Below are 15,046 nucleotides of genomic sequence, written 5' to 3'. Positions count from 1 at the left end.
GATGTAAAGATGTGCTGCATTTGTTTCACTTTGCCTGCCTAAGGCACCTGATTGGTCTAATAAAAAGCTGAACAGCCAATAGCTAGGCAGAGAAAGGCTAGGCTGGGCTGGCAAGCAGAGAGAATAAATGGGAGGAGAAAAAGAGAGAGAGAAAAGAAGAATGAGAGGAGGAGGAGGAGGGGGAGGAGGAGGAGACAAGGCAGACGCCAGCCACAGAGAGGCAGTGAGAGTAAGATACACAGAAGGGAGAAAGGTAAACAGCCCCGAGGCAAAGGCAGACAAAGAGAAACAGGTTAATTTAAGTTAAACGAGCTAGCCAGAAAGGAGCCTGAGCTAGGCCGAGCATTCAAAACTAATAAGTTTCCATGTCACGATTTTGGGAGCTGGTTGGTGGCCTAAAAGAAAAAGCCTGATAGAGTTTCCAGTGAGAAAAAGGCTGGGAATCATGAACAGACTACCTAGAAACCTGAAGTGGAGGTGGCCAGCGGGGCTGGTGTGTGGCATTCAAGGGATTGCAGTATTCTAGGGCCTTGGCCAGTCTTAGTGAGGGACAGAGGATGTGTCCTGAGGAATTCTGGGAGGGTCAAGCCTCCCAGAGGAGGCATGGGCAACAGAGTCTGGGAGGCTGAACAGACTGACCACAGCAGTGGGACAGAGGTCGGAGGCATTCAGAACGCATGAGGCTCACAGCTCCACCTGGAGGACAGGGGGAGTCACTGACACACTGGGAGGACCTGGGATACCAGAACTGCTGAGATAGCCAGGAACAAGCCTGAATCAGATCTCATGGGGCCTTGAATGCCAAACCGCCAGTCTGGGTTTGTTCTAAAGGCACTGGAGAGCCGTGCAGACTTTGGGAATATCACATATGCTGCCAGGTTGGATTTGGCTTTAAGGGGAAGAGGAAGTTGGAAAGACCATGTAACCTGGACAATACTGATGGCCTAGTTTTGGTGGGTGAGAACTACAGAGAGATGAATGGGATGCTGGATGGTTTTGCTTAAAAAAAAAAAAAAGTGATATAGGTGTGCAGAAAATGGAGACCTAAATTCTCCTGCTAAGAGAGCCAATAACAAGCCCTGCCCGACCAGCTTAGCTCTGATTTTTTTTTTTTGTTGTTGTTCTGTGTCTTTGTTCTACATTTTAATTTGACATTGCTGACACCCCGGTGGTCATTTGCTGACCTCCAGGGGTCCATAAACCCCAGAACATGGCAAATAAGATGGTGAGGTGCCTTTCCTGGGAATAAAACGCCGAAGCAGCATTCACCAGATGACATCATTTCAAAAGCAAGAGAACTCTGACCTTTCCGGAGAAGGCTTGTATCTTGCGTAGGTGGCAGAGCCTGGGGTGGAGAAACTCCCAGAAGGCTGTCGGTAGGGAGGAACTCTGTCGGCCCCTGCTGGTGATGCTGTGAAAGGTGTTTCTGGGAAGCTGACGGGCCTGCAAAGACACAGGAGGCAGGCAGGGTAAGGAGGCATCTCTGAGGAGGCAGACAACAGACTTCGCCCTCAGATCCAGTCAAGTTCACCCGCTAGCCGCCCCTTGGATCTTAGTGGGAGGTGGAGGGAAGGCAGGAAGGCCCTCTTCTTTCCTCTGTGCCCACGCTCAGCTTCTGCAGCCAGGACAGGGCCCGCTGGGACAATTCCCTGCCCTCTCCTGGGACCAGAGGTTCCTCTGTCCTTCATTTTAAGGAAATACATTTTTTAAAATGTACAGATTTCTTTTGTATGTGAGTATTTTGCCTGCCTGCATGTATGTATGTACGTACGTACGTACGTATACACACACACACACACACACACACACACACCCCACAGGGGTACCAGATGTGCTTGCAGAGGGCATCAGATCTCCTGGAACTGGAGTTAGAAAGGTTGTGAGCCACCACGTGGGTGCTGGGAACTGAGCCCAGGTCCTCTGCAAGAACAAGTGCTTTTAATTGCTGACCCATCTTCCAGCCCTTTTTATGATAATCTTACAGAATTTACAGGGTCTCACTATGTAGTCCTGGCTGGCGGGGAATCCACTACCTAGACCAGACTGGCATCAAACTTACAGAGATCCACCTGCCTCTGCCTCCCAAGTGTTGGGATTAAAAGTGTGCACCACCTACCTGACTCTATGTTTTTATATTTATTATTTGAAGGATGTGGAGGGATGGAGGGCCACACACCCAGCATGCTTTATCTCTTAATATATGATGCATTCAAGGGAGTATCTCGGCTGGCCCTGGTGGTACAAGCCTGTAATCCAAGATACTCGGAAGTCCGGAGCAGGAGGCTTTTCAGTTCAAGGCTAGCCTGAACAGCATAGCAAGACCCTGTTCTACAGAAGGCAGACAGCGAGCTAAGGCTGCAGTTGTGGGGCACTTGCCTAGGTGCCAAAGGATCTAGGCCCAATCCTCAGTATCACTGAATAAAACAAAATAGTATAAATTAAACACCAATATCAAAGTCCTTGAGGTGACTACAGCCCAAGGACCCGGTAACAGCTAGGGCAGCCCCCTGTATGGGCTTCTCTCTTGGCCCGCTTCCCTGAGAGGCCCGTCCTACAGGTTTTCTTATTGGCCTTTGGAAAAAACCTTTTCCAACCTGTCCAATGATGGGGAGAGCAGAGGGGTAAGAAGGGAAACTGGCCGGGTGTGGTGGCGCACACCTTTAATCCCAGCACTCGGGAGGCAGAGGCCGGCCGATCTCCTAATTCACGGCCAGCCTGGTCTACAGAGCGAGTTCGAGGACAGCCAGGGCTGCACATACAAAAGAAACAACCAAAAAGAAGGGAAATGACTGGGGGGGGGGGGGGAGAAGGAACAAGGGTGGGAGATAGAGAAGGGTGAGGGCCTTGTGCGCAGGGACACTGTGGCAGTGGCGTCCTGGGGTCCTTACCTTTTGCTGTGCAGTGGCTGGGACTCACGGAAGGGGACCATCGGCGTCTGCTTCGGGAGTCGGCTGAGGGACTGGGCGTGGCCGGGCGTGGCCGGGGTGCTCCACTTGGGGGCCGGCAGAGAGTTGTGGGAGGCAGGTCCGCTCCACTGCCAGGAAGTATTGCTGCGGTAGGGGGGCCGGCCCCCAGAGGCGGTGGTCTCCGACTCCGTCCTGGGCTCCGAAGTGTTCATATCGTAGGTCTCTGGCCACCCCCTAGAAAAACAAATGCATTACTACTACGGTCTGGGCCCACTAGCATGCTGGCCTTCTGCTTGAGGGGGACCAGCAGGCCAACTCCAGCCCATGCTGGTTCATTTTAAAGGTGGGGTGGCATCCTTCAAATTAGGGCCTGAAGCTTACCAGGGCCCAACACAGGGCTACAAGGGCTAGACCCGAGTCCCTCTTCCTTCCTCTCAGTCTTGGCTTCTCCTGGTCCCTTCCCCTTTTCTCTGGCCCAGGCCTCTAGTCAGCCAGTGTCAACGAACCAGCCCCTCCCAACCCCCAAGCAGTACTTGGACCGGAAAAGCCGATGTCCTCAAAATCAAAGGACAGTCTCTGCCTTGTTCCCAAGAATCTCAAATGCTGCTAGAAGAGGAGCAGGTGACCTACTTTGCAAGGTGGTTAAAAAAAAAAAAAGCCTATGAAACCCAGAACCCTGGAAATAGATGCAGAGCGGCCTGTGTCTGGCAGGCACATGCACCACAGTGCAGCGACCTGCCTGGGGCTTGAGGATCCACGCTGGGCTGGCACCTCTGCTACTGCTGCCACGCAGCTCGCCACAGCACGGGAGGGATCCCGAGCTTACAGCAGGCTGAGCTCAGGAAAAAATCCACCCCTCAGATCACAAGAGCTAAGCTCTGCGAGGCAGGCCCAGAGCATCTCATCCTCTGCAGACACTCAGGCATGGCTGCTACAGAGCCGTGTCAGGGGACCTGAGGATACGCTCCTGTCCAGGGTCCTACTCAGGGTGCCTCTCTGTGGCAGTATGGTAGAGCTGATGCTCAGCAGGTCCTTATGGCTGTTTTGGGGATCAGGAGCCCCCAGGCACCAGGTAGGGAACAGAGACACAACTGTCCAACAGCTAGCGGACAGGCCAGGCTGGCAGAGGGTGAGGAAGGCCACATATCCTGAGAACTGCTGTGTGCTCTGAGCCAGGCCGATCCCACTTCTGGACGCTAGGCATGAGCATGTGACCCGTACCCAACCAATCAGAAACACCTCTCACCTCACAGAGACTAGTGTAGGATTATCACAGGCTCTGAGCCGTTCCTGGTGGAGCAAAGAGAGCAACCTGGGAGGCCACTTCTGGAATATCTGGAGTAGGGGTGGGGGAGTGTAAAGATCTATTTCTGCAGGTGTTGCTATGCTAGGGAGACCTAGTCCAGAGCTGTCACCTGTCATGACAGCTGACTGAGAATCACAGCAACTAAGCTGAAGACCTTGAATTTCGGATCCTCTGGCCTCCACCTCCTGAGTGCCGCGATTACAGATGTGTGCCGCCATCTGCAGTGCTGAGGGACTGAACCCAGGGTCTTCTATGTTAGGTGAGCACTCTGACTCTGCCAAGGAAGCCATATCCCCGGCTCCAGCATATTACCTTTTATAGCTGAGAAATTCAGTAACCACACAATAGCTAGCAATGGCTAGAAACTGAGCCAGAGTGGCGGCACGTTGTCTTTAAACAGCACTAGGAGACAGAGGCAGGTAGATCTCTGAGTTCAAGGCCAGCCTGCTCTACAGTGAGATCTTGTCCTCGCCACGCCTCTATCTTCCCTCCAGCTTACACGCCCTCTGCCCCCTCTCTCACGTTCCCTGAGCCTGGAAAGGACGATGTAGATACCCCGTGGATGCCTGAGCTTTCAATAGTCACATATCCTCTGGACTTTGACGCATCTCTGCGGTCACTCTTGACCACTGCAAAACACAGCTTCTGTGACCAGAGCTGACAGCACCATGACCTACAGGCGTAAGAGGTTCTTTAGAAGACATTCTGACAGGCACATCACGTTCATTTAGCAAACAGCTGCAGGAGTGTCCCTACTGGGGCCTATGGCCTTCCAAGCCAGGTTTATAGTATAAGATGAGGACTGCATCCTGTGGAGCAGGCCTCAATCCAATCAAAGCTACTGACTGCCCTACCCCCACCCCCTTCTGAGACTGGGTCTTCATAGTCTAGGCTAGCCTCAAATTCAGTCCTCCTTTTACAACCTCCTGAGTGCTGAAGTCACAGTCATGTATCATTCCCCCCAACACTTTTTTTTTTCTTTTTTCTTTTGGTGTGTTTGTAGAGGAATCTCACTCCAAGCCTTGGCTGGCTTGGATCTCGCTCTGTAGCCCAGGCTGGCCGCAAACTCACAGAGATCAGCCTGCCTCTGCCTCCTGAGTGCTGGTGGCAGCCCTGATGGAGCTTTTCAGATATGCAGGTACGGATGGAGTCTAGGCCGTCTGTGAGATGCACACCTTTGAGGAGCATTAAACTGACTGCAGACTGAAACAGGGGGGACCAGGGAGAGGCACTGGTAACGAACAGGCAGGGAGCCTGCTCTTGTTCCTGTTCCCTAAATAACACAGTAGAGGGCTGGAAGGGTGGTTTGGTGGCCAGGGCACTTGCTGTTTAATCATGAAGACCAGAGTTCGGATCCCAGCGTGAGGTCAGGTGGTTCACAAACTCCTGACACTCTCTTCTGGCCTTCAAGGGCACCTGCACACATACACAGCCTACAGCAGCAGCCTTGGCCGGCCAGAAGAAGAACTTTTGTCATGAGTAGGCCTGGTTAGGCTGGTTTGCTTTTTTTTTTTTTTTTTTTTTTTTTTCCTGCTGCTGTTATTTCTGATAGGGTCTCATGTAGTTGAGGTGGTCTGTGAACTTCATACAGCACAGTGGAGCCTGGCCTTGACCCCCCCCCTACCTCTGCAGTGCTAGACTCCGGGCACTCACTACCACCGTACACACCTTGTCTATCCACTTCATGATCTGTCTCCCTGTAGAACACCAACTCCACAGCTCTCTGCCTAGCACTGACAGTGGGGCTTGCGGATCGCAGGACAGAAATGTCCCAGTGTGTCCCGGTGTGTCCTGGGACAGCTGCTTCCACACTTGGTGCACCCTCTAGAAAAATGTGACTACTGAAGGAGCCAGGGATGCTGTGGAGGTGCACACACAGGGCTTACACTGAGAACCAGTTCCCGCGAGGATTTCATTTACTCCACGCCCCTGTCGTTAGCACTACCGAAACAGGGCTTATCACACTGGTTTCCAACCTGTGGGTCAAATGACCCTTTCACAGGGGTCCTATATCAGATATCCTGCAGATCAGATATTCACATTACTATTCATAACATAGCAAAATTGCAGTTACAAAGTAGCAATGAGAATAATTGTATGGTCGAGGGTCACCACAACATGAGGAACTGTATTAAAGGGTCGCAGCATTAGGAAGGCATATCAAGTTCTTTCCCCGAGGTCTTGGGCGAGTATGACAGGGAAACCTATCGCAGATATCTGGAAGCTGCCCATCTTGGCCCCCACCTGCCTCTCAGGGCAATGCCCTTACCGTCGGGGAGTGCCGTCTTCAAAAGGCGGGATGATGACCACCTTCACGGTGACGGAGGTGCGCAGCAGGTCAATCATCTGGTCATGGCTCAGTGTCACCACAGCCACCTTGCAGATCTCTACCAGTCGGCTGCCTTGCCGGAGGCCGGCCTGCCAGGCAAACCCATAGTCCTCCACTTCAGCCACTGTCCCATCGTATTTCACATGGAAGCCCAGCTGCCCCAGCCCATTCCGCCGCAGGGTCATATCCACGGTTTCCCAGCCGTTGGTCATCACCTGTGGGCAGTGGGTGGGATGAGTCTCAGTTGTTTGGGTCAGAGGCTCTTGAAGACCCTTGTGAGATTAGCCCCCTCTGAGATGGACTGGAATTCCCACTTGCCTTCCAGATGCTACCAGGATCCCAGATGGGTGAACATCACCAGATCCCAGTTTCTCCTGGTTTCTGGGTATAAAATGTCATGTGCCACTCTGTGGCTGTTATCTCAGAGGACAGTGGTCAGGGACTGTATTCTCCAAATATTCCTGCCTCCCTCCTTCCTTATGCCTGCAGGGACTGCACTTCTCAGCTCACTGTAGCCAGGCGTGTGAGCTGTGAGGCAGCAGGCATGTCCTTTTGGTTAGGGTATGTATGCTGTGGCACTGGAGATGGAATCTAGGGTTATGTGCATGTTAGGCCAAATGTCTTATCACTGAGTCACACCCCAGCCCCGCTCACTGGTGGGTTCTAGGCAAATGGTCTTACCAATGAATGACATCCTCAGCTCCGTGTGTGTGTGTGTGTGTGTGTGTGTGTGTGTGTGTGTGTGTCCCCGGGCATAGGCCGGGTATTTCTCTGAGCCTGGAGCTTGCTGTTTTTAGCAGAATAGTGGCCAGAGAACCCCACCGACGCGCCTGCCTCACCTCCAGGGTTGGAGTTATCGGTACACATGGCCAAGCCTGGCCTCTTATGCTGGATGCTGGGGATGACACTTCACAAGTGTCCCTACCCTGCTAAGCCATTTCCCCAGCGCCCCCAGCACTTTGTTACTTTTAATTTTGAAGCAGGGTCTCTTACTAAATTGCCCAGGCTGGCCTTGAACTCTTGTTCTTCCTGCTTCATCCTCCCTCACAGCTGCAATTATAGCCTGGGTAAATATTTAATAATCAGTGTGAGACTGTGTGGGCCTTTGGATTCTGCCATCGAGACCAGTGATATTCTAGATCTGAGAGGCCGTCTGGATGGTTGGAGGTCCCAGGGCTAGAATACGGTGAGCAGAGCCCTTTGGTCAACTCAGGATGGACATGTAAGAAATAAACCCTTGCTGTCTGAACCACTAATGTGTCCCGACCTGCATACTGATGATTCTCACTAAAGTGGGAAAGTGGTAGGCTACAGTCCTGTGTCCTTTACTAGCTTGGGGTCTTATGCCACATGGTGATAGTATTTTTGGAGGCACAAACCTCTTCTAACATGGAGTAGACCAGGTCACACAGGGGCTCACTTCTCATTTCTTTTAGCTTTACTTGTGTGCGATGCCTCAATGTTTATGTATGAATGTAAGACCTTAGTACACACTGACTGGAACCCCCCAGGACCTCAGTCTGCCATCAGTGAATCTTCCTGGAATGCCAAAAGATCACCTCTGCTACACTACCAACCTGCCAGGCAAGACGTGGCCCTGGTGCAATTGCAGCATGACCTGTTGGTACAGAGGTAACCGCCGTCTATCTCCTTCCTTTCTCTCGAATGTATCTGTATAGACCTCAGGGGAGGACAGCAAGTGTGTGCTAGCCTTTTTCACGTTTCTCCTGTGAGACAGGGTCACTTTCTGAACCAGGCCAACTTTCTGAACTAGATTTGCTAATAGCAGCCAGCAAGCCCAACAGTTTCCCTGTTTCTGCCCTCTACATTGGTGGGGTTACAGGTATGTGCATGGCCACACATAGCTTTTTAAGTGGGTGCTAGGCGTTGGGACTCAGGTCCCAATAAGGAGTGTTCTCACTCACTGAGCCATTCTCCCTAGCCTCACCAACCACTTTCTGATTGGATTTGATGACCACTCCCCAGGAAGGAAGGATCAAAAGCCTGTGGCTTAGGAGGTCCTAAGCCCTGGTGGGGAAGCTATTTTGCTAAATGGAACACGTTTTTGCACAAAGATTAGTACTGCCACCAGCTTTGGTCAGAGATGCTTCTTTCTGCAGGGTGTGGCAGTTAACTGCAGGCCCGAAACTTGTCAACGAGGCTGAGAGAACATTTGCTGAATGTTTGGCCTCAAATGGGACATTTACTATCACCCTTCTCAAGGCTCAGGGTGCATCATAGAAGAGGGAAAACGCAAGAACCAGAGGAAAGCGTTGAGGTGTTAAGGGGTGATGTTTCTGGGCATGGCATGGTCACTGCACTCTTGAGCTCATGACACTGTCAGAGAGGGCGCGGGACTCGTGAGTCTATAGGTAACTAATGGTGGCTAGGGAAGGAAGAGACATCTTAGCTAGTGCTGTACCCACCGGTAAGTTGTTCATGCTCTTTTTGAGTGGTTTGGTTTTGTTTTTCGAGACAGGGTTTCTCTGTGTAGCTTTGACGCCCTTCCTGGAACTCACTCTGTAGACCAGGCTGGCCTCGAACTCACAGAGATCCGCCTGGCTCTGCCTTCTGAGTGCTGGGATTAAAGGCTTGTGCCACCGCCGCCACCACCACCCAGCTTGTTCATGCTCTTATAAACAAACCCTTACCCAAGTCTTGGGAATAAATTCTAGTTAAACTTATCAGTCACTGATAAACAGTCAAACAAACAAGGTCACGGAGATGGCTCAGTGGGTCAAGGTGCCTGCTGTGCGAGCCTGCTGACGTGAGTTCAATCCCCAGAACCGGTGCAAAAGAGGGAGGAAGGACTCCACAAGGCTCTTCTCTTATTACCCCATGTATGATACTGCACCATGCATCCCCACACCATGTACATGTACACGAGAATGAGAAGTAGACATTTTAAAAGCGAAACAACAAAACTAAAACAAAAGATGACTTTTGCAAGCTATGTCTACAAAACAAATATCAAGTGCTGCCCCCATCTCCTAAACCGCTTATGGAGAAAGGATGTGTACTGCCCCATGTCCCAGGAGGAGTCATTTTACTGCTAGACATTTTGTTACTTAATGCCCCTACGAGAGGGTGGACTTTTACTTTTTCGAGCAGCGGAGTGCTTGCCCAGCCTACGGGAGACTTTGGAGTCAATCTCCAGCATACACATTTTATGTAACAAACCCTGTGTCCATACACACCCACAGACACATATCCAAATCAATCAGCTCCTGTTTATTTTGAGACAAAGTCTTGCTGTGTAGCTTAGGCTGGCCTCAAATGTGCCATTCTCCTGCTTTTATTGCCTAAGTCTGAGGATGGCAGGTGAGTGCCACCATACCTAGTTAAATTGGTAACACATTTTTACAGGGAAGGGGGTGGAGTTTTCTCTTAAAATGTGTATGGGTGCTTTGTTTGTGCAAATGTACATGCACCTCATATGTGTCTGGTGCCTGGGGAGGCCAGACAGGGTGGCAGATCCCCTGGAACAATGAGTTATGGATGGTTTTAAGCTACTATGCTGGTGCTGAGACTCAAACTCAGGTCCTCTATGAGACCAGCAGGTGCCCTTAATAGCTGAGCCATCTCTCCAGCTGCTGGCTTACACTTCTGAATGTGGATATCAAGAGGAGTTTGGGTGGTGACCTGGATAGTTTCTGTCAACTGACACAAGTCAGAATTACCTGGGAAGATGAACCTCAGTTGAGAAAATGCTTCCATCAGATTACCTGTAGGTAAGTCTATAGGACATTTTATTTATTAATGATTGATATGAGAAGGTCCAGCCCACTGTGGGTGGGTCCCACCTCTGTTCAGGTGGTTCTGGGCTGTTTAAGAGAGCAGGCTGATCAAGCCATGGAGAGCAAGCCAGTAAGCAGTGTTTCTCCGTGTCTCTGCTTCAGTTCCCCATCCCGGGTTCCTGCCCTGAGCTCCTGCCCTGAGCTCCTGCCCTGGCTTCCCCTGATGCTGGATGTAACCTTTCCTCCTCATGCTGCTTTTCGTCATGTGTCTCAGCACAACGAGAGAAACCCTGAGCAATACAGGGGGTAAATCCAAATACCACCCAAATTTCTGCTGTGGTCCTGATTCGGACTGTGAGAACCTGGGAAGTGAGGGAAACATGTGTACCTAAACAGATCAGCACAAAATGGTACTGTGTCTCACTGTGACTCACTTTGCTGCTGCTTTTGGAGAACTGGAATTGACCCTAGGGCTTCAACGCTCAGCCACAGTTACATCCCCAATCTACATTTCAAAACGCTTTGGTTTTTTCATGCCCTATTGCTAGAGTGGAGCTCTTGTGAATGAGATGCTCAGTACCCTTGTAAAAGAGGCCCAAAGTGGCTGGGTGCTGGTGGCTCACACCTTTAATCTTAGTTTAGCACTGGGAGGCAGAGCCAGGTGATCTCTGAGTTCAAGGCCAGCCTGGTCTACAGAGTGAGTTCCAGGACAGTCAGGGCTACACAGAGAAACCCTGTCTTACAGGCATACTCTGCCGACGCGAGGAAACAGTAAGAAGTCTCCATCTGTAAGCCTTTCTGGCCTCCAGGGAGGCTGTGAGGCAGGCCCTCTCTAGACCTACAGGAACCTGCTGAGCTTTGACTCTGGGTGTCCAGCTTTTCACCCGTGAGAAGCACAGTTGTTCATATGCACAGGTACAGCACACTCACACCCGCCTCTCACCCGTGAGAAGCACGGTTCTGTTCATATGCACAGGTACAGCACACTCACACCCGCCTCTCACCCGTAAGAAGCACAGTTGTTCATATGCACAGGTACAGCACACTCACACCCGCCTCTCACCCGTGAGAAGCACAGTTGTTCATATACACAGGTACAGCACACTCACACCCGCCTCTCACCCGTGAGAATCACAGTTGTTTATATACACAGGTACAGCACACTCACACCCGCCTCTCACCCGTGAGAATCACAGTTGTTTATATACACAGGTACAGCACACTCACACCCACCTCTCACCCGTGAGAAGCACGGTTCTGTTCATATGCACAGGTACAGCACACTCACACCCGCCTCTCACCCGTGAGAATCACAGTTGTTTATATACACAGGTACAGCACACTCACACCCGCCTCTCACCTGTGAGAATCACAGTTCTGTTCATATACACAGTACAGCACCTCACACCCCCCCCCGTGAGAAGCACAGGCAATACACAGACAGACACCACCCCGCCTCTCACCCGTGAGAATCACAGTTGTTTATATACACAGGTACAGCACACTCACACCCGCCTCTCACCTGTGAGAAGCACAGTTGTTCATATGCACAGGTACAGCACACTCACACCCGCCTCTCACCCGTGAGAAGCACAGTTGTTCATATACACAGGTGCAGCACACTCACACCCGCCTCTCACCCGTGAGAAGCACAGTTGTTCATATGCACAGGTACAGGACACTCACACCCGCCTCTCACCTGTGAGAAGCACAGTTGTTCATATGCACAGGTACAGGACACTCACACCCGCCTCTCACCCGTGAGAAGCACGGTTCTGTTCATATACACAGGTGCAGCACACTCACACCCGCCTCTCACCTGTGAGAAGCACAGTTGTTCATATACACAGGTACAGCACACTCACACCCCCCTCACCAAAGCACACATCACACACCACACCCCCCCCAAACCACACACACAACACTCACACCCGCCTCTTACCCGTGAGAAGCACAGTTGTTCATATGCACAGGTACAGGACACTCACACCCGCCTCTTACCCGTGAGAAGCACAGTTGTTCATATACACAGTTTTCATGATACACAGGTACAGCACACTCACACCCGCCTCTTACCCGTGAGAAGCACAGTTGTTCATATACACAGGTACAGCACACTCACACCCGCCTCTCACCCGTGAGAATCACAGTTGTTTATATACACAGGTACAGCACACTCACACCCGCCTCTCACCTGTGAGAATCACAGTTGTTCATATACACAGGTGCAGCGCACTCACCTTTTCGAAGGCTGGGGAAGCAGTGGTGGTGTTGGCTGCAGGGGCCACTGGACGGCAGTGCTAACGTCTATGTGGCCAGCCCTCTGCACGTCTAGTTTTTGTACTGTATTTTTATGAATGAGGCAGTGTCTTCATTGATCATCAGGATGACCCTTCCTTACTGCTGTAGGGCAGACCTCCCAACAAGCTAGGGGTGCTAGGGGGTGATGTCTGCAGTCCATGTGGGCTCTGTCACCGATGGTGCCATGCTTGTGCTCCACAGGGAGGACATCCCCTGGTCCCACCTTCGACTGACCACTGTCCTTATGCTTGTGGACCCAGTACATCTAGACTCCCCAGGTTTTTAAGGGAAGCAAAATCAACAAACAAACAAACATCTAAAAAAAGCCCACATGAAACTCTGGATGCTGAGCTACAGCAGTGAACATGTAACATGAAAGCACACAGTAGATGGCAGCCAGTGGTCGAGCTTCCTGGTGGAGTGTGTGAGTCTAGACAGGGAGACCTCAGGCACAAGTGACCAAAGGCCCGCAGGAAGGGAGGGACTAAGCCATGGGCAAGTAAGAAGGCACAGGTATAAAGGCCCTGAGCTTGGACGCCTGCCTAGCACATTCAAGAAACAGCAGGTCTGTGAGTGTGGGGCAGGGAGCCACAGGAAAGGCACCAGGAGGGACTAGCAGCAAGTGAGCATACAGGCCTCCAAGGAGGAGAAGGCCTCTGCCTCTCACTCAGGCTGAGCTAAGGGTCCACAGTACTCAGGTGATCAGATCCCCGTGTTGAGAAAAGATCACAGGGAAACAAAGGCAGAGTCAAGGAGGGAGAGAGGGGGAGTGAGTGAGTGTGTGTGTGTGTGTGTGTGTGTGTGCGTGTGCGTGTGTAGACACACAGGCTGGTAACCTCAGCATTCCCGAAGCTGAGGTAGAAGACCACAGCTTCAGCAGGAACCAGTGGCACACGCCTTTAATCCTAGCACAGAGGAGGCAGAGGCAGGCGGATCTCTGAGTTCGAGGCCAGCCTGGTCTCTACAAAGTGAGTTCTAGGACAGCCAGGACTACACAGAGAAACCCTGTCTTGAAACACTCTCTCTCCCCACACAAATGAAGACAACCACAGCTTCAAAGGTAAACTGGGCTACACAGTGAGAGCACGTCTTCATTTCCCTTCCCAAACCCAGAGCGACGGGCAGCTTACACCAGAGGCACAGGAGTGGGAGGAGCAGCTGGAGTGGGAGGAGCAGCTGGAGTGGGAGGAGCAGCTGGGGTGGGAGGAGCAGCTGGAGTGGGAGGAGCAGCTGGGGTGGGAGGAGCAGCTGGGGCTGCCTGAAGGCGGCACTGACAGATGGGGTGTGGATATGAGAACAGGGGGGGACCCTGGCTGACCGCAACTACTGAGACAGGAAACATGGGAGCATGGAAGAAACCCCAGCTTGGAGTGACTGTGAAGATTTTCGGGTCAGTTGGGCAACCCTGGGAGGATTCTGAGGAAGCAGCTAGAGACCAGTCTTGTGTTCGGATCTAGGCTGTCAAGTGAGAACAACCTGGAATCAGACCACATTCTGTGAGCCACAGGCTATCTGAGCTCATGTGAGTAATCGTTCCTTTCTGAGCTGCTTCCATCAAAAATGAGAACAGCATTGGAGTCGGTGTGAGGACTTGGAAATGTCACATGCATAACTCACTCAAAAAACCAATTACCGATCAGCAATTATTCAATACCTACTGTATGTCAACCCAGTCCTAAGTCTATGAGATCAGGCAGAGATCAAACAGACGGAGACCTCAGGGTTCAAACCTCACCTTACCCCACCCAGGTGCTGACCAGGCCCAACCCTGCTCAGCTTCTTCCCAGCTCATGTGAGGTCAGGTGCATTCAGAATGGCAAGGCTGTGAGCCAGACCTCAGTGTATAGCAAGAGACTGAAACCCTGGCTACTGTGATTTCATGAAGAGGCATGAATTTCGAAGTCGGAGAATCCGAGAGCAAGGGTTAACCAATCCCAGCTGAATTTAACAGGGAGTGAAAAGACCTACAAGGGTGAGGCCAGCTTTCCTCCAATCACAGTGCTGCTGGGAGAGGTCACAGCCAGCAGTCAAGCAAGCCTGCCGAGGCAACGTAAGTCACTGAAGCTTTAAAACTTTCGTGTGTGTGTGTGTGTGTGTGTGTGTGTGTGTGTGTGTGTGTATGTAACGAAACTTGCATATTATATAGGATTTTTAAGTACTAGAGCTTGAACTGAGGCCCTCACATGTGCTGGGCAGGTGGTCTTCCACTGAGCTCCAGCCTCAGCCCTGACATAGGATGATTACTGTTTCTATTTTCCAGCAGAGAAAACGGAGTCACTGTGATGGTTACTGTTGCTTGCCAACTTGACAGAATCCAGAATCACCTGGGAGAAGGGCCTCTGGGCTTACCTTCGGGGGATGGTTGTGATTAAGCTAATTAAGGCGGGAAGACCTGCCTACTATGGGTGACACCATTCCCTGGGCTACTATACAAAATGAGGAAGTGAGCTGAGTACCAGCAAGCACG

The 15,046-nt window shown here is 51.5% G+C and overlaps 1 protein-coding gene across 2 annotated transcripts in view; it reads right to left on the bottom strand.

Annotated features, from left to right (window-relative positions):
* Sipa1l3 (signal induced proliferation associated 1 like 3) overlaps nt 1-15,046 on the bottom strand; it is a 219,463-nt gene that overhangs the window by 54,426 nt on the left and 149,991 nt on the right. For both annotated transcript variants that reach the window (XM_028859573.2, XM_028859575.2), the window contains exons 9-11: nt 6,482-6,756; nt 2,889-3,140; nt 1,306-1,443 (exon numbers count right to left, since the gene is read on the bottom strand). In XM_028859573.2, the coding sequence (XP_028715406.1) occupies nt 1,306-1,443; nt 2,889-3,140; nt 6,482-6,756 (665 nt within the window). The remainder of the gene's footprint in view (nt 1-1,305; nt 1,444-2,888; nt 3,141-6,481; nt 6,757-15,046) is intronic.

The sequence above is a fragment of the Peromyscus leucopus genome, chromosome 1 (genome assembly GCF_004664715.2).
Source record: "Peromyscus leucopus breed LL Stock chromosome 1, UCI_PerLeu_2.1, whole genome shotgun sequence".
Classification (NCBI taxonomy): domain Eukaryota; kingdom Metazoa; phylum Chordata; class Mammalia; order Rodentia; family Cricetidae; genus Peromyscus; species Peromyscus leucopus.
Note: the sequence above shows the minus strand (reverse complement) of the source record. Positions and strands in the feature narration are given on the sequence as shown.